General features: G+C 40.0%; 1 protein-coding gene across 1 annotated transcript in view; it reads right to left on the reverse strand.

The window, feature by feature from the left end:
- Positions 1-24,847, reverse strand: part of obscnb (obscurin, cytoskeletal calmodulin and titin-interacting RhoGEF b) — a 57,019-nt gene that overhangs the window by 12,538 nt on the left and 19,634 nt on the right. Inside the window, exons 31-56 of the mRNA XM_062428214.1 lie at positions 24,571-24,840; positions 24,133-24,399; positions 22,246-22,512; positions 21,383-21,649; positions 20,903-21,169; positions 20,428-20,694; positions 19,892-20,158; positions 19,374-19,640; positions 18,446-18,510; positions 17,775-17,844; positions 17,095-17,184; positions 14,217-14,492; positions 13,796-14,062; positions 13,129-13,395; positions 12,459-12,728; positions 11,380-11,646; positions 10,069-10,347; positions 8,229-8,486; positions 7,715-7,981; positions 7,134-7,406; positions 4,483-4,749; positions 3,973-4,248; positions 3,047-3,319; positions 2,365-2,655; positions 533-1,855; positions 15-296 (exon numbers count right to left, since the gene is read on the reverse strand). Of these exons, the coding sequence (XP_062284198.1) occupies positions 15-296; positions 533-1,855; positions 2,365-2,655; positions 3,047-3,319; positions 3,973-4,248; positions 4,483-4,749; positions 7,134-7,406; positions 7,715-7,981; positions 8,229-8,486; positions 10,069-10,347; positions 11,380-11,646; positions 12,459-12,728; positions 13,129-13,395; positions 13,796-14,062; positions 14,217-14,492; positions 17,095-17,184; positions 17,775-17,844; positions 18,446-18,510; positions 19,374-19,640; positions 19,892-20,158; positions 20,428-20,694; positions 20,903-21,169; positions 21,383-21,649; positions 22,246-22,512; positions 24,133-24,399; positions 24,571-24,840 (7,500 nt within the window). The remainder of the gene's footprint in view (positions 1-14; positions 297-532; positions 1,856-2,364; positions 2,656-3,046; positions 3,320-3,972; positions 4,249-4,482; positions 4,750-7,133; positions 7,407-7,714; positions 7,982-8,228; positions 8,487-10,068; positions 10,348-11,379; positions 11,647-12,458; positions 12,729-13,128; positions 13,396-13,795; positions 14,063-14,216; positions 14,493-17,094; positions 17,185-17,774; positions 17,845-18,445; positions 18,511-19,373; positions 19,641-19,891; positions 20,159-20,427; positions 20,695-20,902; positions 21,170-21,382; positions 21,650-22,245; positions 22,513-24,132; positions 24,400-24,570; positions 24,841-24,847) is intronic.

Here is a 24,847-nt window from a genome sequence, read left to right on the forward strand (position 1 = left end):
GTACATTCACTCACTGTCAACCCTGAGTTCAGCCTTAGTGGCTGCAATGCCGCTGCTGTTTTCAGCTGTACAGCGATAGACACCCATGTCAGTGGGCAGCACAGTGGTGATAATTAGTTGGTGGCAGCCCTCCTGGTCTTCATTGATCATGTAATGGTCATTCTCCTCCAGCAATTTGCCATCCTTATACCAGCGAATGGTGGGAGAGGGCTTGCCAATCACCACACAGTCAAAGCTAACTGGATATCCATCTGGAACATCCTGGCTCCGTAGCTCTGTCAGGAAGACTGGGGCAGCTGGTTAACAAGAACATATCAAGTCAGAAAATCCAAATAAATGATCACATAAAGTCTGAGCCACTAATAAACTGTATATCACTGGGTATATTGGGATTTAGCTTTAATCACAATAGTATGCACGCAAAATAAGTGTAAAAGGAAAGAAAGTGATTTATTGATGATTTTGAAATTGTATAAAAATGTATAAAGCTATCATAGGAGGAGGAGGAGGGCCACTCTTATGTATTTCTTACCAGGGGCTCCAGTCATGAATGCAGGAGGCTCTCTATCTTGTGTAGGGGTCTCTGTGCCATCTTCAGAGTAGCCCATCTTTTTAATTCGCAGCTCCACTTTGAAAAGACCTGCCTCCAGGATGGTGGTCTCTACAGGAACCCCATGGATTGTAAACATCTCTTGGAACCTCTTGGAGGCGACCTCAGCCTCTGTTCGTGAATCAAAGCGAATGTAAATGTAGTTGTCATCCTCACGATAAGAATGAGGATCTGGGGGATGCAGGTCTCCTTCATCTGCACTGACAAATGGTTCTTCCTCCACATTTGGAGGGAGACTTGAACGCAACAAGCGCCGGAGGCGTCTGCTTGCCTGCCTCAGTGACTCATCCATCTCACTACCTGACGAGCTCTCAGGCTCGCTGTCAGCACTGTAGCCCACCGTCAGTGGCCGTCGCCCAGATGACTCTCTTACTGTTCCCACTGTCACTTTACCACTATGAGAGGTGACTCCAAACTTGTTGGTGACTTCACAGGTGTAAACTCCAGTATCCTTTGTGGTGATGGCAGTGATGACCAGTGAGCAGGTACCATCATTGTAGATATCAATATGGTGGTGCTTGCCATCCGTCAGTGGTTCTCCGTCCTTCAGCCAGCGCACCTTATCTGGTTTACCTTCTGCCACACATTCCAGATGTATGGTGCCACTAGGTTCTTTGGTCTGGTCTTTGAATACCTCTTTGAAGACAGGACGCATGTCTTTGCGGGTCTTGTAGCCCTTAAAGGCAGCTTGAATCTTAACAGCAGCATCTCTGAGCTCAGGCTCATCACCTTGACTTATCTCCATGATGTTAGTCTCCTCTGTAGACACTTGTTTTGTATCTGTCTGCTGAATTATGGTTGTTTTCACTTCAGTCTGCTGCACTGTTTTCTGCTCTGTCATCTGGAAATGTGCAAAGAACCTATCAGTGGCCAGAGTCTCTGACTCACCTGCTGCTGTGACAGAAGAAGTCTTGCTGCTTTTCTTAAGGTAGGACACAAGCGTTGGACCCCCAGTCACTGACTCATCCTCAGAGCTGGTGAACAAACTGGACTCTGTTTTAGTAACAATGGCCTGCACCTTCTCTGTTGATTTTGTTTCCACTTTCTCCTCTTTCTGTTCTGATTTCTTTTTACCACCTTTACCATCTTCTTCGGGCTGTTCAGTGATGGAATCCAGAGTGGGCTCTCGACTCATGCGTCGTTTCTTTGCTGATGCCTCCCATAATTCATGGACATCACCTTCTTCTGCAGCTTCAGGGGGCAGACTGGGCTGCTTCATTATTTCAGACTCTATTGGTGTTGCCTCTGTACATATAACCACAATGGAGTTTTCAGTGTGACTGTGGTTAAACTCTCAAAAAGTCTGATCCTATTAAATAAAACTTTACTTATTCAAATTTGGCATGACAGATATTCCTAAAATCTGGTTTGAGAGGGATAACTCGATAAAGGTGTGTAACCACAGTAGAACATGTATAATTAATACAAAAACTGGCGCACCAAACACAATGTCTTACCTGGGCAAACTGTTGGCTGCACAGGTGCCTCTGTAACAATAAAAGAGAAATACACATATGATATAGCTATTTAGAAAACTTAACCTTCCTTATTTATGTTGTAATCTATGGTATTCAACAATATACTACTAAACACAACAGTGCCAAGTATTTCTGTGTAAAGAGGGATGAGGGTTTCCATCTCATATAAATAAAAAAATAAAAATACAGAAGTTAATATTAAACAAGTCCATCCTTGACAGAAAATAGAGAGATAGAGAAATGTAACTTCATGAAGTAAACCACACATCCACTCACCAAGCTGCACAGTCTGAGGCAGCTCAACAGGCTCTCCAATCCCAGCTCTGTTGATGGCTGCCACTCTAAACCTGTAGCTACTCCCTGGAAGAAGATTTTCAACCAAAAACTCTGTGTTGCACACAGGTTCAGAATGGCATGGGAGCCAGAGGGCACTGTCTACCAGCCGCATCTCCACCCTATAGCCCAGAATGGGACTCCCTCCATTATGTAGAGGAGTGAACCAAGAAAGGCTGACAGACTGTTGAGTCTTACTGAGGACCTCTGGGTCCTCTGGAGGATCCGGTATAGCTGTTGGGAAGAAAACAGTGGTAGAACTCTTAAGAACAACTCCAGATTGCAATGTGGATCTGTCAATGTCTGTTCTCTATTCTTTCAAAACTATCATCCATTAAATTCATTCACTAAATTCATAAGTGGTTTCATGCTCACAGGTGGTTTGTTTTAAAGTATTAATCCATGTCACCAGGACATATGGAATACATACCTGGTGAAAAAATATTCACTCAGAGAACCATAACTACAAATGTATCTTTTAGATTTAATCTAAATAGAGCTTATATTTAAAACATGAAAACAATATAAATTCTTCAAAATAAAAAAAGTGAGAGATTTAAAAATTAAAATTAAGTTGCTCAATATAACAGTGTTTCCTAGCAGTACTGTTTGTGTAAACACTTACTGACAATGGTGAGCTTGGCCAAAGAGAGAGCATCTCTAGCTGCGAATGTAATTTCCTGCTGGGGCAAAAGAGGTGCCTGTCTCAGGACAAGGCAATAAGAACAGCCATCAGCCCTCATAGCCCAGAGGTCACTAGGCTTGAGCTCGATTCCATTGGCATACCAGGCTACTTCTGCTCCAGGGACAGGCTCGCTCAACTCAACACAAAACTCAACCTTCTCTCCCACTGCAGCAACCTTGTCCTCCAGACCCTTTGCAACTTCCAGCTGCCAGCCTTTTAGGAGAAAATTAACAATTAACTGTAAAAGGTAATTTGAAGCTCATCACATGAGATTATTTATGATTAAAGCAAAATATTACTATAATACAATTAGCGCTTTTCCACTACACAGTTCCAGCACGACTCGACTCGGCTCGCTTTTTTTTGCGTTTCCATTAGGGATAGTACCTGGTACCTGGTACTTTTTTAGTACCTGCTCTGCCGAGGTTCCAAGCGAGCCGAGCCGATACTAAATGTGACGTCAACAGACTGCCGGCCACTGATTGGTCAGAAGAGTTGTCGCTGGAAGAGTCATGAGCCGTCCCACACAAGAATCAAACCCGGCATTTTTAAATACCGGCAACAGCATTACAGACATACGGCTCAATTTTCTTGCTTTGTGTGTGACAAAAAGCCACATACAGCAGCAAGTACACCACTGCCACTGTGTTTTGTGTCGCGTATAAAACGAAGTCACGGCAGTTTTGCGGAGCCGTGCTATGACGACCCCGCCCACGTTGAGTAGGTACTTTTTTGTAATGGAAAAGGTCGTTCCTCGAACCGTACCGAGTCAAGTCGAGCCGAGTCGAGCCTAGTAGTGCTAGAACTGTATAGTGGAAAAGCGCCAAATAATACAAAGTTTTGTGTCATTAATTTGAGTTACTCACCTTTGACAGAGAGTTGGGCAGATGTGGACGCTGTACCAGCTTTGAAGGTCACTGTGCAACTGTCTTTAACACTCAACTCTTTGAGCAGGAGCAGGTGACGACGACCACTCTCAAATGACACAATCTCGGCATTAGGTGATTCTTTCACTGGTTTCCCATCAAGAAGCCAACAGCAATCTTTGCTCTCAGGACGAGAGAGGGCACACTCAAACAATGTTTCACCTCCATCAAAGGTTTCCATATTCTCCAGGCCCTGGACAATCTCAATGGGTTTGGCTAAAGGACAGAATGGAAGAAATGAAGAAAAAAAGATAACACAATATTTTAACTTTTAAAGAAGACTTGCAATGTTTAGGAAGTCAAATCATTTGAGATGTTGTCAACAGAAGGCACAAAGTTTGTGACAACCAGCAACTGATCAGTTTACTGAGCCACAGAATTGTCAGATATGAGGGAATCAGAGGAGACTCCCTAAAGGCTGGTGCTCTTTCCATGTGGAGGGAAGCTCACCTTCCACATGAAGTGAAGCTACCACACAGGTCCCCTCTGCTTCACAGGAGTATGTGCCCTTGTCCACAGCGGACACTCGGCTAATGTACAAGCGAGCCACATTCCAGTCCTGCTCCACCACCACCCTTCGGCCGTCAGGCTGCAATGGTTGCCCGTCTTTCTTCCATTGAGCCTTGACTGGCCTTGAGAACTGGCAGATGAACTCAGCCGGTTGGTTTTCGACCACCCGAAGGTCCTCCATGTCACTCACCACTTCAACTGTGGGATCTGAGGTTGGAGTCAGGGGTCAAAGTGTCAGGGCTTGGCCATAAGACATGACGATATGCACAAGCCATGCCGAATGACATATAGGCTTTATAACCCCCAGAACAATTTAAGATATTCATATGCAAGGGTTGTTATTATGTTTTGGGGGTCTGGTACACATTGTGTATTCCAAATGGTACACATTCACTGTGACCACTGTGTTGACTCTAAAATTGACTAGGGGGTCAAAAAGCTCAACTGTCAAGATTCGGGGCAATGGTCATAACCAAGGGCCAATAAATGCTGGCCGTTGATAACAGAGGGAGGTGTGATAAGTGAAGAGCTCCCAAACTCATTGGGAAGGTATTGGAAGGTTAGAGACTTTCGTGCTTGCAGGTTAGGGGCAGGGCCAGTTGGTGAGATGGCATAATGGCAATGAGAGTAAAGGTAAGTAGTGGAAAGCGATCGGCCTGAGTGGATGGGTGGAGCAGCACTTTACTAACACAACATTTCTGTTGTTACTACTTGTTGGTTCACTTACTCCCTCCAATAAAACTCAATACTGAAAACCAGGCCTACTGTACATTATTCAATGAATCCAATCACCAATTAAGTATCTCTCATCATTTACATTACCAAGAGATACATATATAGTCAGGGCTGAATATTAAAACAAATAATAATCACGATCATGCTTTCCTACAGTAAAACTTGATCAAGTGCCACTTGACAATTTAAGAGTGCCTGGTATAAAACAATCAAAGGGATCCCAAGACACAAATGTATGTTTCCAGTATGTTCACTCTGTCTCCAAAACAAACTTAGATGTTGTAATGATCTCTTTTAATAGTTGTTTGGCTAAAGCTCCAACCGCAGGCTTTCTGAGATGCAGCTGACAATGTACAAATGCCGACCATCTGCAAGTGATGTAACTGGCACAATCATTCGCAATCCATAAATGTATCTCAAATTGGCACTCTTTCTGGGATTCAAATGTAAGCAATCATTTATATGATCTAAAGAACATTAGATTGAACAGAAGATTTGCGAAACAGCAGGTCAATGTCAGAAATGTCAGAGAGTATGCAGATAATCCGAAGTTAGCCACCAGGACTAGAGAGCATAATGAATGAGCCAGCTGTAAGGGAAACCTTTCGTGGGGATGATAAACACATCCAATGCCAACACACACAAGACAACAGTTGACAGCAACGCTAGCACGGATTAGCTACCAACAGTAGCCATTTAGAGAGCCAATACATGGGTTGTATTGTCTGATCTTTGCTAATCACAAAAAAGGGCACCATGGTTGTTGAGTGGTCGATATGTATTTGTCCTTAACTGCAGTTAATTACAAATGCAAGGTCAGAAGACATAAGTTTTAACCTCATTGCTCTAACATTTACATAGGAGACCCTGATTTCATGTCACACCTTATAACTGAAGCAAGCTTTACACTGAGACCGCTTTAAAAAGCTAAAGACCTATTAAATGAATATGTTCCCGAAAACAGACAAATAAGGGGTGCCCTGGTGACATTCTGGTGAAGACCCATACCATGTGACTGTAACATCTACGGTTCAATTACACACAGACCTCCACAGCACTGCCAACTAAGGAAGGTAAAAATGCCAACAACAAAACAAAATATTAAAGATGGATGAATACTTGCGATGAATGATTGTGATCTCAGAAGAGAGAAACATAATCGTGATTATCATTTCAACAGGCTGACATACAGCAGATAGGAAGGATTCAAACAGAATTCAAAAGAAATTTGTCTAAATATTTTAAATGAAATTTAATAAATCAATTTAAAATTAATATAACATTTTTGTTACAACGAATTGCTGATAATTTTTTTAAAACACTAACACATTTGACTAGTTTTAGTCACTCTAGTCAAACTTTGTTGTGTTGCTGCACCCAGTTGTGTTTTTGAATGTATCAAAGCAAAGAGCATGGAACTCTACTTCTATTATCATTATCATTATTATTAATGATGCTCATGCAAGACAAAGCACCAAAATATCATGTTAATCTATTAATGAAGTTCAGACATTTTACAGAACCCTGCAGAAAACAATCATAATTCATAATATTTTCACTCATATTCTTCAAATAGCATTGCACCGAATTTGATTTGGGAAATGTTGATCATTGAGTAAAAAATACAGGAAATTTTGTACATTTTAGTCACCTGTGCCCACTATTTAATTCACAGTTATGATAAATGTTACAATTAATTGTACGTTGTATAAACAACCCTGGATATTTATTAACCTGTACTTATTATGTTTGCAAGATTTCACATGTATACTTAAAATTCTGCAGGGTTTTAAAAAAGAGCGCAACTTGATTATCTGCTTTTTCGGTCTCATGTGGTTATTGCCGTAATGTGATACCTTTGACTAGGAGCTTGGCTGTTGATGTTAAACTGCCAGCTTTGAACGTGACAGTGCCAGAGTCATCTGTGGCCAGGTTCTTTAAGGTGAGTGTATGGATGTGGCTCTCGTTCAGCTCTATCTCACTAAAAGGGCTGTTCTCCAGCAAATTGCCATCCAACCACCACTGCACCTTGCCAGGTGCCTTATCAGACAGCTGGCAGGAGAAGGTTGCCCATTCTCCAACAAAGACGTCAGTGGTCTTAAGACCACACACAATGAAGACTTCTTTCACTGTTGAGTGAAAAATATACATATACAAACACTGAACCTCTAACTTACTTATCAACATTATGTCAACTTAAATGTCAGAGTAAAATGACATCATACCAGACAGACAGAAAATGACACTGTGTTACATCACAGTTTACAAAGAGGAAGGCCTGACCTAAAAACACAACTACTTTTCTGTTATTACAGCAATACATTTTCAATTAACCTTAATGTTTTTAATATTTATTTGAATTTTCTTATTCATTACAAATCACTCATTGACCTTAATTTCAATTGTAGACAGATGCAACAGTATCAAAATAAGCTACCTTGCACTGCCAAAGAGGCTGTAGTGAGCTGCTCTCCTGTGTCACAGGTGTAGTAGCCACAGTCTTCCAGCTCCAGGTTCCGTATACAGAGCTCTTGAATGCACCTTTCCTGCCTCATCTCATACTTCTTACCAGGCTGGAGGATCTTGCCTCCTTTCCTCCACTCAACACGAACACCTGGCTTAGACAGCTCACAGCAAAGAGTAGTGTCATCACCCTCCATGGCATCCAGGTTCTTGAGCTCCTTCTGGAAGACTGCTGGGGCCCCTGGTGAAATTTCAAAGATGTTAGATGGCAGGTATGGTATCCGACAATTTAGATGATGAGACGAACATTTCTGAGGGATGTTAGACAAAGTTTTGCAGAGGAGAGGGAAATGCAGCCTGGTTGTGTGAAAGCGGGCAGGGGAAGTTCAAGAACATTCCAGTTGTTCATTTCAATCCTATCTTGGTCCATAATCTTGAATCTGATCAACAGGAAAGAGATTAGTTTTGGCGGGGGCATCGTTCTTTACCTTCCACAGTCAAGGTGACGTCACACTGTGCATCTCCAGTGTCACAGGTGTACGTTCCTGAATCCTCAGGCACCAGGTTGTGGATCCGAAGCTGTTGGAATGCTCCATTTTTCCTCAGGTCATACTTGAGACCTGCTTTGATGGCTGTGTTGTTTCTCATCCAGGTGACATTAGCCTTGGAGTCAGAGATGGTGCAGGCCAGAGTGACAGTTTCACCCTCTAATGCCACAGTGTCATGTGGCTTCTCTAGTATTAGCACTGTAAATATGGGAAACCCGAAACTAGATTTAATAATTTTAACATTTCCATTTCTCTTCCTTTACAGCCTTGGCATTCATAAGTTCAAAGCCATATACATAAATATATTGATGCATGCAGTAACTACTATATGCTATCACATATTTTTCAGCAGGCTGAATAAAGACATAACTGTAACATATAATACATTAAGTAGTGAAAACTATACATGTTTGATAAATACTAACAATTTACAATATTGCATAGCTTATCTGCTTAAGTTACAATGTTTCTATTAGCACTTGGATAGCATATATTTCTATAGCAAAGACTACAAAACTAATATACACTATTAGGGGTGTGACGAGATCTCGTGCCGCGAGAACGTGCCTATATTTCTCATCAAGGTGAATGTTGTCTCGCGAAGCAATATTAAGGGTGCGCACCAATCTATCCCTCATTTGCACGTCATGTCTTCTTTTTATAATGTCACGTGTGGATCATCAACCTTGTTGTAGCTTATACCTGCTGAGAAGATCTCACAGAAGTAGGAGATGAGGAGAGGAGCAGGGGGAGGTTGACCTCAGGTGTCTACACTGAAAGCCTGAGCTAGGAGGAGCAGTATGGAAGCGTATCTGCACCTTTATTCAAATGGAAATTCATTTTGCAAATTGGCAATTCAATCTTCAATTTTGTCATGCAATTTGAAAATGCATTTAGAGTGACTGAGTGAAGATTGAATTGCCATTTTGCAAAATGAATTGACATTTTGCAAAATGCATTTCCATTTGAATAAAGGTGCAGATACGCTTCCATAGAGCGGGGGAATCTAGCGCAGCTATGGTAGCCTAATGATGCAAAAAGTAAAATTAGTCACACTATCAAATTATAACACAATTTATATTTGTTCTACTTGCGTATGTGCGTGATATAGGATTTGTGCAATTTACTTTGTTTTCTGTGTTTTTTATAATTTTTTAAAATAATTTTATAATTTGTGATCATTTCACTCTGTATCTCATTTATATGTATATACTAGGATTGTTTCTATTCTTTATAATTCACTTTTTGGTATTTGTGATTGTATATATTTTAAGTATTTATGGTTGTTATTTCCATAAATACCAACATTATCTATCTATAAAATATCTATATGGGGAAACCTTTTACAGTGCTTGCGTATTGCATACTGCGTATAATTCATACTAAGAAAGTAGAACTAAAGTGACATTTATGTCAGATGATTAGTTAAAACATTTCAAAATGCATCTGCATTATTTATTATTGTGTGACTTTCAAATAAAAGAACAGTCATATATTTCCTCATTGAAGTTTTCTTAAAAATAGTGTTAAAATCTCATCTCGTCTCGATCTCGTGAACCCAATATTGTGTCTTGTCTCGTCTCGTGAGCTGAGTGTATCGTCACACCCCTATCAATATAGACTATACAGTAAATGCAAAAAGAGGAAAATACATCTAAAATTTAGGATGATGAAGATGTTGCCAGTAGATTTCCAATTGCCAAGATAAAGGTGTTTGGTGGTCGATGGAGATGGATATGAAGACTTAAAAAAACTCTAGTGACCATGTCATCTTCTTTACCTTTGGGTTTCTCCTTCACTTGCAGACAGGCCACACTCTTCTCTTCTCCCACTACGAAGGCGACATCTCCTGATTCATCTGTGGTTACCATCTTCAAGGCCAAACGGTGCACTCTACCATGGATGCTCATTTGATTCAGATCATTATTTTGAAGGAGATTGTCTCCGAGCCACCATTCCCCATTTGTTACACCCGAGTGAGACAACTCGACTTCAAAGACAGCATCCTGCCCAGTGGTCGCAGTCATATCACAGAGTTCCCGGATGATGCGCACATGTTCTGAGGGTGAATGGGATGGTGGGAGGTCAGTGATCAGATCTCAGCAGGGCTTCCACAAGGCATCAGAAAGAGGATGTATCCATCACCAACAACCTCATTTTAATACTTGTTAGTTCATGCCCAAAGTGTGATCTGAGGAACATAGATACTGTGCTCTGGCATGTTCCATGTCATTCTTATGAAAACTAACTCTGCCCTTAGCATCTTACAAAAAATATAGATAAATGATAATAGCTCAATAAAAACTTGGATTCTCCTTAAAAAAAGCAAAAAATAAAAAAACATTAAACAATCATAAGTCAAGATGATTTTTAAAGTAATTTTAACTTAAAGGTTCTGTATGTAGGAATCGGAAATTCGTTCTCATTAGCGACACTTGTGGCAGTTAAGCTTGTATGCTTGTGTGCGTGCACATAATTCGAGACTATTGAGGTGATACCCCCACCGCCCCCCAGGTTTTAGCTGTGTGCGCTCAGGAGCAGGCGACTGGTCATTGCGGCACTGTTTTGTTGTGAAATGTGTCATGGTCGACGGAGGCAGCTAGCCATCTCATTAGCTGGAGAGCATCTGCAGGGTGTTTCCAGTTGGATAGCATCGTTTTTGTGTCATTGTGTTGTTTGCTGACATTAGTGGGGGAGAGGCAAGGCACTCGGGACCACACAAAAATATCACATCCTTTGAATTTTCGCAGTAAATACTGCCAGGGTAATTCAAATAGAAATCAGTCCACAGGCTGTTACAGGCAACTGAGAAAGTCGGGGAAGGTATCATTTTTTTAAGTTACATTAGTACCGATTCACTCATTAGCAATAAAAAACTATTAATACACATAAATTGCTCCGAAATTCTACATATAGAACCTTTAATTCTATGCCAACTAAGAAATCAAACTTATAACTGTGAAATGCAAGAGAAAAGGAAGAGGACATAATCCGGTATTTGATTATGGGGTGGATAAATGCAAAAGAGGCTTCAGGAAGGATTGAGACAAGAGTAGACAAGACACATAGATGAGAAGATGGATTACTTTACCTTTCACAGTCACAGTAGCAGTGCTTTTCTTGTCGCCTGTATCACAGGTATACTCTCCACTATCCTCCAAATTCAGCTTGTGTATAACCAGGCTGTGAGTGGTGGCTCTCTGCTCCATAGTATACTTCTCCCCGTGAGTAAGCAGACTCGAGCCCTTCTGCCAGGTCACCTTGCAATCAGGGCTGGATGTCTCGCAGGACAGAGTGATTTTGTCGCCTTCTGTGGCCTCTTGACTTTCCAGCTCCTTCTTGAATAATACAGCTGCAGCTGCCGGAAAGACCATTATTATATAGAATGAATTATTTAAGATTTTTCAGGCGTAAACCTTCACAAAACACACTGCACTCATAAGCATGTTCTATATTTTCTATATGCACAATTCTATACCATAAAGAAACTAAAAACATTTTTTTTTAAAAACGGAAAAACTTGAAAGCGACTGGTTTACATACACTCAGCCCACTTTTAGGCTTGAGGAAAACACTTTCAGAGTTAATCAGACAATTGGACAATTTATGAACACTGACAGAGTAATTAAAAAGTGACTTAGGTTTGGTCAGTTGATAGTGGTGCAATGAAAGGAACATAATAATAAACTGACAAGTTATTTGAACAAAGTGTATAGTAAAAAAAAAGCAATGAAATTGTACAGTGAGGAATACTTGCTATAAAAAATAATTATACAGAAACATATTGACCATCATGATCAATATAGAATTTTAAATACGAAGTTGAAAAGGATGTGATTAGTTCAAATTCAGTGAAAGGAGTAATGAACATGCATCTACTGTACAAATGTGACAGGATAGACTGTAAAGTGCACATAAAACAGAAAAGAGAGGTTAATGTGGAACAAATCAACAGAAAGTGAAAGCTAAAATTAAATAAAAAGTGAGCCAGGAATGAAGAAAAGCATCCACGTTTTGAGATGCTTTTTAAGAAAAAGATGGAGAGAAAGTGTCCGATAAGGAGGATGACATGGGCAAGTGACGAGAAGAACTATAAGTGTTACCATCGAAGCAAAATGGCAAGTATTACATATGTAATATACTATGTATCAAGTGAAATATTTCCCTTACCTCTGACTGTCAGAGAGGCAGTGGATGTGTGGTTACCCACCGAGAAAGTGACTGTGCCTGAGTCAGCTGTGGTGACACCACGCAGTGTGAGGCTGTGCGACCGGCCTTCAGTCTCAATAAGATTCATTTCGTTATTCTGTAGTGGGACGTCCTGGAGTTTCCACTGGACCAGAGGTGCCTCTTCATGAGAAACCAGACACTTGAAGTGGACATCTTCACCTTCAGATACGACGCAGCTCTCCAAGAATTTAAGTATTGTAACCTCAACCTCTGCTTGACAAATTAATACAGCACACCAGTTACATATTTGACAGCTAAGGTGAGCAAGTGCTTGACAAATATTAAGTTCAAGTCTGTGTAGATTGTGATCCCAGTGTGATACACGTTTAAACGTAAACACCAAGTGAAGAAAGAGTATGGTGTGTTAATGTTGTGAAAAGAGACCAGGGACAGATGCAGGCGATGAGATGAGATCAAGAACAACAGAAAAGTGTTTGTGCAAATAACTGCAAGTGCTTTGAAAGCAGTGAACCGAAAAGCAAGAACTTTGTAGATGCACTCCATGTGTAAGCGATGTGAAGTGAGAAAAAAGCAGACAATGTGACACAAAGAAAGACGTGACTCCATATGGTGTGTGAGAATTTTTTTTTAAAAATTAAAAAAATCCTACCCTGCACAGTGAGGACAGCTGAAGTCCTCTGACTGCCTGTATCACATGAATACTCTCCTGAGTCAGCTCCCTGAAGTCTATAGATGACAAGCTCTACTACCGTCCCTTCTTGTTTTAGGTGATACTTGCTGCTGGATGCGAGCACCCTGTCACCACACCTCCAGATCACACTGGCTCCTGGCTTTGTGGTCTCACAGCAAAGGCTAGCGCTCTCCCCTGCCTGTTTTTCAAGGTTCTGCAGCTGGGTTTTGAAAAGGACAAGCTGGGCTGCAGAGAAGGAAATGGAGGAAATGAGAAGAAAAGTTTGGGAGAACTGAGAGAGGTAAATGTACTGTATAAGTTAAAGAGTAGCACATGTTGAAACATATCTTATACTACCAAATCTCTATTCTAAAAGTCTAAATCCTAAAGTCAAGTTAAATCACAAATTTGATTATTCCTTAGTGATCACAATCAATGATAGTCTCCGATAACTTAAGCAAAACAAAACATTTTTTTAAAATGTTTGTATCTCTGTTACATTAATCTCAATTTATCAGTCTCTAGTCTAATAGGGGTCCCAAATAATATAGTAATTCACAATCCAAGTATTTTAACCAAACAAGTCTTTAGTCAATTAACTCCAACTATCTCCATAACACAAAACCAACAACTGTATTAAGCATACCCTTCACAGTTAGTTGTGCAGTGCTTTGATGATCAACAGTGTCACATGTGTAACATCCAGCATCCTCTACATCTACATCATGGATCACTAGTGTGTTGAGGTGTTCCGTCTGTCTAATTTCATACTTGGCACATGGGCAAAGACCAAGTTCTCCTTTCCTCCACTCCAAAGGAACACCAGGTTTAGAGAGCTCGCAGCACAGAGTGACACTGTCCCCTTCATTAGTTGTTTGACTCTCCAGCTCTTTTGTGAAAGTAACTGGGAGAGCTGATGAATGAAAAGAAATAACCAAATATTGTTTTATCTACAGTACACAGCTGTGAATGGGGTTGAAGAAATGATATAAAGACCAATAAATTAGATGAAATGAAAGAGTTCATGGCTGGAAACGACAGCATGAAACGATGAGTCTCCATCCTACCATTTACTGTAAGAGAGGCTGAGCTGATTGCATCATCTGAAGAGCAAGAGTAGCTTCCTGTGTCTTCAGGTCTCAAATCAAAGATCTGTAATTCATAACTGAATCCTGTTTGGTTCATCTGGTACTTTTCTCCACAACTCAGGACTTGACTTCCCTTCTTCCACTCGACAGAGAGTCCAGTTCTAGAAAGCTCGCAGTGCAGAGTAACACTGCTTCCCTCCTCAGCCTCTTGACTTTCCACATCTCGAAGAAATATGACTGGAAGAGTTGGAGATTTAATAAATCAAGTAAGAGTCCAATATATTTTGTTGTAACCAACAGGCTTTCAGGTTAGATGCCAGATAAAGTTGTAAAAAATGTGTTCATTTTCAACTTACCTGACAGAGAATGTTTTTTGCCAAAGTCAAAACAAAAAAATACAAAAAACAGCAAATGTATGACTGCTGAAAATCACACACACACACACACACACACACACACACACACACACACACACACACACACACACACACACAACAAAACAACACTGATGTCAATCAAACCCAGCCCTCAGTTATCACCATCAGAGGACAACAGCTTACCAGAGTATATCAAATCTGAGTGAGCAACTTCCAACTAGACTGAATACACATCATACAGAAATCCACATGGTAACCAAAACAAAACTGAGGGAAATAAACAATATCCAGGTGCTTCCAAAAAAAACCCCCAAAAGATTCATTTTGGTATCCAGCTGTATTGGGATTATTCCAGAAACGGCAAGCTTTTCCATCCCTGCTGTTTTAATACATTTAAATTAGACCTTCAATATCTACGGTGATGAACATATTACAGGAGTAATGCAGCCGTTAATGGTGGCAATTCAAGATGAATGTAGAGACAAACATTTTGGTGAACTGATAAATTACACAAAAAATTGCCACAATAATAAAATCACCAGTGAGTAACTGATTGACTTGAACTAAATGCAACTGTGGCTACGCAATTTCCAACTCATCAGCCAACAAAAACATAAGTGCCAGACTGTTGACAAATCCCTCAAGACACAAGGAAGTTATGTCACAACATAACTGTCTGCACCTGCTTTGACAGCATGTGCTTTGGCAAAAACCCAGCATCCAAAAAACCTACTCAAAACAATCTGTGCCCTTGTATTTTCTTTATAAAACTACCACATACCTTCAGCTCTGTTTTTGGATTCATTCTTCTCAGGCTCAACTTTGGGGGTTACTGTTGCAGCTGGTGTGATCTCTGCTGTAATTTCAGGTATTTGTAGACATATAATGTAGGTTTTAATTCAGCGGATGTAAATTGGAACACTTTATCAACGATGCAGCAAATAAAAAGCAGCGTGCCACGAGAGTCACAATGTTTGAGACAAAACCGTACATTTCATTTGAATCCAAATATCCATGCAGACCTACAGAAAGTGCCATGACCAAAAGCTTGTTCCCCAACAAAGACAATAGCAACATGGCGACAAATGACAACCACCTCCAACACACGGAGAAGCACATTTCAAATAAAAATAGTGCATTATAGTTTATAGTGAGGTAAGATAAGAATTTAGGCTCATAGCCTCCACCACATTTCTGTCTTTAGACTATCAACTGAGCCACATAAAGTGACCATGTTAGCAGTCAGTTCCATGTCTCACAAACTAACCATGTCTTGAGTGACATGACTATTGCTGACAATTAAGCTAGTTTGGGAAATGTCTTCTTACAAATCTCTTATTTGCTACAGTCTTTAAATTATGTAACGATAACCAAAATCCAGGAAAAGCATAAACATTCAACAAAAGGAAACTGAAGAAACTGCAGTGCATGAACAGTTGAAAAACAGCACATACTGTCGCAGTTATGGCCAGGCATTCAAGCAATAATTCAACATCCAATATAATCCAGTACTATACAATTTCTCCCTATATAGACAATGAGACATTCAATTAACCTAGCCTTAGAAATTAATTTACCATGTTGCAGCACAAACAAGCTACAGCCAAACATGTAATACATATCATGGTACACAGTGGAAAATAAAACACTTCAGTAAAGCAGAAAAACACCTGCATTTGGCAATTCAAAGAATGAGGAATGTGGCAGGAGAAGAAGAGGCAGGAAGCTAATTAACAGCTAAAATCCTTGAATACCCTTTGTTGGTTCTTTGGTCCACTGCTGCCTCTGTGTGTCTTGTTTGGCACTTGTAACAGCAGCAGTCTTCTCAACTGGGATAAAACACAATGTTAGCCTCACAGACTCACAGTGATGTATTTTCGAGCCTGAAGACAACAGCCAACCAGAGCTAGTAAAGCGCACATAATCACAAAAGACCCAGCACACCCATGTTACTGTCACCTGTTCACACTATAGCAATTTACACATGTTGATTTCATATCAAAGGTATGCAAAATCTGTGAGAACAGAAAGCAATCAACACCAATGGAGCTACGATCAAAAACAATTAAAGCTCTCTTTACTTTCACAAAACATTGTCAATAATTCAACACAAAGCAACAGACCAGCAAAGTACTACAAAAGTACCGCAAACATGATGCAACAAAATGTTCAACATTCAAGAAAGATCAAGGACAAAACACGGCATTAAAATATTTAGAAAACATATTTACCAAGGAATGAACACTATAGCAACACACAGCTAACAGAAACAAAAGCCATCTTGTTTTATATTTGAACCAACTGCACATATAGTAAAGCCAAAATGAACTGTCAACACCCTTCCAGGTCTTCTCTAGCATAGTGTGTGATTCCACAAGTCTGAAATTTAACCTGGAATCATAAAAAAGGCAGCCATGCCTACAGACAGATGTTTCAATATCCGACAAAAGCCAAGCAAACAAACCAGTGTGTCTCATTACCTTCAACTCCAACTTTGAGCTCCTGTGTCTGAGTCTCCTGTTTCAGGAGCTGCTGTGTTGGAGTCTCTCCAGTGGTTTGCAGTGTCACAGCTATGAAATTGAACACAACATTGGATCTCCAATTTGAAATTGCCTTGCTATGTGTTATTGACTGGTCTTAAGTATCAAACGGAGAAATCATGGAATAAAACCATATCATCATGCCAGAATGCAAGCCTCCATACAGTACAACATAGTAACCAGGAGACCACACAAATCCACAAATGTTGAAATGTGTTCTTTGTTTATAATACCACAAAAAAGGACCGACACTATGACACAAATCATGACTTTAAAAACACATGAATTAAAATCCACATTTACTTTGAATGAATATCAGTTATCAATATCAGTCAGTCCAAAAAAAAATCTGATGCAAGACGAATACATATTTGGCTTTCAAGCATTTCTTGAAGCAGAAAATTGCACAAGGTAAGCCAATTCATGACCCAGCAAGCCCCTGTTTGTTAACACAAGTCAGCAGCCCAAAAAATATATATTAAAAAAACTGAATTGACAATATTTTAAGTATTTAATAGCTGCTTCTTATTTCTCAATTTTTGCCTTCATTGAACTAAGTGATTTTTGTTTATTACAAATGCTAAATAAACAAACAAAGCTGACAATGTTCAGAGAATTACCTTCTACTGTCTCATTTATCTCCTGCCTCTCCAGCTTGTCTTTAGCAACTACAGATGGAGCTTCAAGCTTCTTGGCTGAAATGCAAGTATGATATTATAAGTATAATGACAGCAACCAGTGAGACACTTGAGCGTAGCCGGTATGAATGCCACAAATTCAAAGATCTTCCATTCTCTCAAATATTGCAAATATAATCTCAAGTGCAATGAATCCTGCCACAATTAAGCAAATGATGCACATGTCAGCTCCAAACAACAGACAACAGGTATTCAATTCACGCCATCAACATGTTACCAGTGCAACTGAGCAATACAAAGGTGTCTGTATGTTCTTTCCATTCTTTATAATAAGCTGGCTTTATTACATACGTATACTGCAATGCCACACTGAGGAAAAAGACCCACATGAACATGGCAAGAGGCAATCCCACTGTCAGACAGAGCATCATTTGACAAAGCAGAGTTACAGAAACTGCATAACAAAAAATATATACTAGAAAGAACAAATGCTGCAACAACATCTCTATCACAACCTGTAGAGGCCACAAAGTATAGGCCCAATTTGATTGCAGACTGCACACGGAAAAACAAAAGCCATTATCAAGATGGACGGAGCACATAACGTTGAAAGTCAAGCTAAAACATTGCCATCTTCCCTCCATACCTTCAACTGTTTTATCGGCCTCCTTCCTAGATTCAGGTTCAGCAGCAGAGGGAGGAGCTGATGGCTTCACAGCTGAGAGGAAACAATTTAAATACAGAATCAATGTAACATACTTGGTCATCTGCTTTGCAATTACTCGTAAAAGCAAGATATCGCCTGACAAAATGGCCCACAACTTGCAAATCAATGTCAGAAATCAGAAAGCACCACAAAACACAGCTGACAGCGACAATATATCATGGACTAAGATCCAACTGGCTTTGCTCATTAAAGAGATAAGAAGAGTTTATAGACCAGCAAACACACATTGTAAATGACCAAACCAACCACCAATAAAAACAGCAACATAAACCTTACAAAAGAGAAGCAAGAAGCAAAAGCCTGCTACAATGACAAGTTGTGTGATGTGAAAAAAGGACATGGAAAAGGATCTTGTCCAAACATTGTTTTTCTTGTGTTTCTTTTGTAATTTCAAATGCACAGTGTGAAAAAGAAATACTGATAAAAATGATTTATAACCATCTAAAAAAAGATACAAATTTAAACTCTGTGTTGCGGCACAGTGCACATTGCACACTGCAAAAAAGACATTTGTGCAAATACATCCGACCTAATGATACATCACATACAAAGTGAAGGAAACATCTCATGAATCTGTAAACACACAGACACACACACGCACACACAGAAACCTGATGTTTTATGAGTGAGCAAACAGAAACAAGGCAACATAAAAAAGAACAAGAGGGCAAAGCAAGTTTTACAAGAAAGACAAGTGCTTTGGTTCAGATAAAATTTAAGTATAATACAAATATTCCTCCTAAAACATCCAAGAAAAAATAAAGAAAAAACATGATTAAATGTGAAGCATTATATAATTTGCATGCAGTGGCAAAAAAAAGTTACACCAAATAACACATCACACATCCTCCTACCCTTGATCTTGAGACTGGCAGTAGTCTTCTGGTCTCCACATATACAGCTGTAGTCTCCACTGTCTTCTGGCACAACTTTAGCAATCTGGAGTTCATTCACAGAGGCCGTCTGCTTCATCTGGTACTTATCTCCAGCCTTCAGTACTTGCGCTCCCTTCTTCCACTCCACTGAGACTCCAGGTTTAGAGATCTCACAGTGTAAAGTAACACTAGCTCCTTCCTCTGCCTCCTGGCCTTCCAACTTCTGTTTGAACATCACTGGTTGGGCTGAGCATTTATTTATTGATTAGCAAACTGTGGCATGCCATTACATAGAATTATTTAAATATATAAAGTATGTAACAAATAAAGTAAGTAAACAAACACAGAACACAAAAACAAACAATTATAAGTTGCAATCCATGGTGACATGCAGGCTCCACAACAAACTAAATTCTTTACATATACATGAAAAACTGTTCTACTCAGTTTTTAAAAACCCATTCCAGGGACAGACTCTTTAAAAATCCTCCTCCTACCCTTAATGTTAAGGTTGGCTGTTGTTTTCTGGTCTCCACACACACAGCTGTAGTCTCCACTGTCTTCTGGCACCACTTTGTTAATCAGAAGTTCATTCACAGAGGCCGTCTGCTTCATCTGGTACTTTTCTCCAGCTTTCAGTACTTGCGCTCCCTTCTTCCACTCCACTGGGACTCCAGGTTTAGAGATCTCACATTGCAGAGTAACACTGGCTCCTTCCTCTGCCCCCTGACTCTGCAGCTTCTGTTTGAAGATCACTGGTTGGGCTGAGCATTGATTAGTTAGTTAGTACCGTAAATAGTGGCAAACTAATAAGAAACAACGCAGGAAAATACAAGTAGGACAAATGACAATAGTGGCAAATGTAGTAGCCTACAACAGAATTGCAAAAACTGCCACAAAAACACTCAGACATTGAAAACAGACAAAACAAAACTATCATGTTGCAGTGCAAACATAATGACATGCTGACTCCAAAACACACATGTGTAAACACACAGTTCCATCGACCGTCCCGTTAAAGCCCTCTTCGTACCCTTAATGTTGAGGCTGGCTATGGTCTTCTGGTCTCCACACACACAGCTGTAGTCTCCACTGTCTTCTGGCATCACTTTAGAGATCACAAGTTCATTCACAGAAGCCGTCTGCTTCATCTGGTACTTTTCTCCAGACTTCAGCACCTGCGTTCCCTTTTTCCACTCGACAGGGACTCCAGGTTTAGAGATCTCACAGCGCAGAGTGACACTAGCCCCTTCTTCAGCTTCTTGACTCTTCAACATTTCTTTGAAGGTCACCAGTTGAGCTGGGCATTTATGAGTTGGTTAGCAGTCAGTTGCATTCCATTACATAAAAAAAGAAAAATACTGTATATATACATATGGATACAGTTGGTACAAAAGCCATGTTTCAATCCATGATAACATGCAGAATTACTACATATGTGAATATAAAAGGCTGTACTATACAGCTTTTAGGTTCAATGGAACAAATCTTTGAAATGGCCATCCTACCCTTGATCTTGAGGCTGGAAGTGGTCTTCTGGTCTCCACACACACAGCTGTAGTCTCCACTGTCTTCTGGCACCACTTTAGAAATCAGAAGTTCATTCACAGAAGCCGTCTGCTTCATCTGGTATTTTTCTCCAGACTTCAGGACTTGTGATCCTTTCTTCCACTCCACTGGGACTCCAGGTTTAGAGATCTCACAACGAAGACTAATGTCAGCTCCCTCCTCAGCTTCCTGGCTCTCCAACTTCTGTTTGAACGTCACTGGTTGGGCTGAGCATTTATGAGTTGGTTAGCAATCAGTTGCATGCCAATAGATGAAACAAAAAAAACTATATGTGATCAAATATGGTGCAAAAAACCAGACATTGCAATCCATGTTAACATGCAGATTAAAAACAAACATGACTAACTACACACATAAGAACAGCAGACCTATACAATTTTTAGGTTCTGTGAACGGCTCTTTGAAAATCGTCCTCCTACCCTTGATCTTGAGGGTGGCAGTGGTCTTCTGGTCTCCACACATACAGCTATAATCTCCACTGTCTTCTGGCACCACTTTAGTGATCTGGAGTTCATTCACAGAGGCCGTCTGCTTCATCTGGTACTTATCTCCGGCCTTCAAGATCTGCGTTCCCTTGTTCCACTCCACTGGGACTCCAGGTTTAGAGATCTCACAGCTTAAAGTAACACTACCTCCTTCCTCCGCCTCCTGGCCTTCCAACTTCTGTTTGAACGTCACTGGTTGAGCTGTGTATTTTTTAGTGGGTTAGCATCAGTTGCAAACAAACAAAAAACATATTGATATCACTAATATAAAGCTTCTGTAACCAGGTGCAACCAAAGTTATATAGCTGAAGAGCTGTTGTGGCAGCAATGTCAGCATTGCATTTCTGGTTCTATAGTTCCAGTTCTTTACGTGCCCTTTGGTGGCACAAGTGTTAAAAATACAGCAGCGTCAATACTTTTCATTTAAGTGACTGCATCAGATGTTTTCATCTGTAGGTCTAATCTGGTGCTGCTCTTACATTATTTCCCAATAGACAGAACAGACTGCCATGTATAGAACTGGTCTGACAATGACTGAACAGCTCCCCAGTGTGGATAAACTAAAACCTACTAAATATAAATATCTGTCTGAGCAGTTACAGGCTGCTTCTACAAGTTACCTTATAATACTATAATACATGGTAACCCAATAAAATCAATAACAGAAACTGGTAAAAACAAAACAAAAAAACAAACAAACATAGAATGCATAAAAAAGGTCAATGTCTGAATATGTCAAACTACGTGTGAAAATCTTTTGCATACAGTTTTCAAAATTGATGAAATCCTCTTCCTACCCTTAACTTTGAGACTGGCCGTGGTCTTCTGGTCTCCACACATGCAGCTGTAGTCTCCACTGTCTTCTGGCACCACAATGTTAATCAGAAGTTCATTCACAGAGGCCGTCTGCTTCATCTGGTACTTTTCTCCAGACTTCAGGACTTCTGTTCCCTTCTTCCACTCCACTGGGACTCCAGGTTTAGAGATCTCACAACGAAGAATAATGTCAGCTCCCTCCTCAGCTTTCTGGCTCTCTAGCTTCTGTGTAAAGGTCGGCGGTAATGCTGTAGAACCAAGTTTTCATAACTTGTCAAAATCAGATGAAATAGTTTGGTTTCACAAAAAAACAAACTACAAAGGCATCAGAGGTAGACTTCTTTTGAGAAATAAATGTACATCACTTGTGTTATATGAATATAAAACTGCTATGTAGTGCTGGAAAAGTAGACATTTTATGCAAAATGTATAACACTAAAGATAACCTCCTCTTACACTTTTTAAATCATTTTAATAATTGATACCATAATCCATACCATTGACTTTCACGTTTGCAGATGTCATCTGGTCTCCACACACGCAAGAGTACTCTCCACTATCTTTAACCTTCAAACTCTTGATCTGAAGCTCACAAGAAGTCTCCCTCTGCTTCATCTCGTACTTCTCTCCAGCTTTGAGAATTTCAGATCCTTTCTTCCACTGAACGTCAGCTGCAGGTTTTGATAACTCACAGCTAAGTGTCACAGTCTCGCCTTCCTTTTTATCCTGGTTGTTGAGCTTCCCTTTAAAAGTGGCAGGCAGGACTAAAATAAAATGAACAGAGACTTAATTATATTAAATTGGTTGTTGCATTTTGTTGGGTTGTGATGGAGGATGGAAAATTATGACAGGTGAAGATAATGGAGGAGTTGACGTGCTCCAGTCGACTGATGTTAGCCTTGTCAGACCCAAAAAATGATTCCAACAGTTTGGCTGATCTTTTTGTTGAAGGTTAAACTACAGTGCACTTATTCTATACTGAAAAACAAACCTCTCATTAGAATAGTACAGAATTAAATCCTTTTTGATATGCAGAAAGGATTATTAACACAGGAAATTTTCATTAATGAAATGAGCAGCCCTTCCATGACAAAACAATGCATTTGGAAACAGATAACGATGAAATATTTGCACATGCTAATGGTTGCCGTTCACGATTTGTGGCTCTCTCAGTCATACAAATCCCAAGACAAAGAGGATAGAAATGGCTGAACAAAAGAGCAGCAGATCGTCAGTAATACATTCCCAATGCAACACTGAGATCACATTTCAAAATACAGCAGCTCTAATAACAAGTCAACAGGTATTTTCAACAAATCTACATTGTAAGTAGATCTGCAAGGGATTGAGGGCGATTGTTAGTTACCTTTGACAACAAGGGACGCGTATACCTTCTGGTCTCCAGCAACCACAGACACGGTGCCTGAGTCCCTAGGATTCAGCTCTCTTACGGTAAGAGAGTGGAAACCCCCCTCTAGAACCTGAATATCATTGAAGGGGCTTGACTGCAGAGGGGTATCATCTAAGCACCACTGTACGTGAGGCAGATCAGCGGGACTGACACAGCAAACAAATGTAGCAGATTCTCCTTCAAAGCAAATAATATCCTGCAGTGTTTCCAGTATAACCACTGATTGGCCTTTAAAGCAAAACCAAATTATACTATGAGCTGAGTCAGCATGGCACTCAACACGTATGGCAAGACCAATTGATACAGGTGCAAAAAAAAAAAAGGATTCTTCTTCTATTAAACAGGATGAAACATACACTAAACATTTAATATTAATTGCCTCTTCATACAGTTTGTATGAACTTTTTGTAATTATACAAATGTATACACATACAGTACATCATACTTATGTTCTTACCTTTGACTGTCACCTTTGACATGCTCTTGGCAGTGCCCACGTCACAAGTGTAGATATCTGTGTCATTTTCCTCCAGATGTTTGATGCTGAGAGTTAAGACTCCCTCCTTCTGGGACATCTCATATCGACCTCCGGCCTTGAGCTCTGTGTGACCTTTAAGCCATATCACTGCAGATGGGGTTTGTGCAGTCTCACATTGCAAAGTCACAGAGCTCTTCTCATCTGCTTGGCTGTCCTTTAGTTCTTTAGTAAATGTATGGATTAGCTCTGTAAAAATAAAGTATCCTCGTTAAAATGTTAGTCACCATAAGATATTATAGGATTAATATAATTTTTCAGAAAATTTGATATACCCTGAAATGATTCTGTATTTGGTACAGATATTGATTCGCTTTTTTTTTTTTAAACCGTAATTCCTGACCAAATTATTTGTCTTACCCTTGATCTCCAGCTTGGCCTTTGTGGTTGCACCTCCAACAACTTCACAGCTGTACTCTCCGGAGTCTTGAGCAGAGACATTATGGATGATCAACTTCATGACCCTATCCTCTTGGCAGATGTCATACTTCTGGCTCTTCTTGATGACTTTGCTTTCCTTGGTCCATATCACAGTGGAAGTAGTTTGTGTCACTTCACAGGTAAATACAGCTTCTTCTCCTTGAACAACACTAACATTCTCAAGTTCCTTCGACACAGATGAAGCTTTTCCTGCAAA

This window comes from Scomber scombrus, chromosome 11, assembly GCF_963691925.1.
Source record: "Scomber scombrus chromosome 11, fScoSco1.1, whole genome shotgun sequence".
In the NCBI taxonomy this organism is placed as follows: Eukaryota; Metazoa; Chordata; class Actinopteri; order Scombriformes; family Scombridae; genus Scomber; species Scomber scombrus.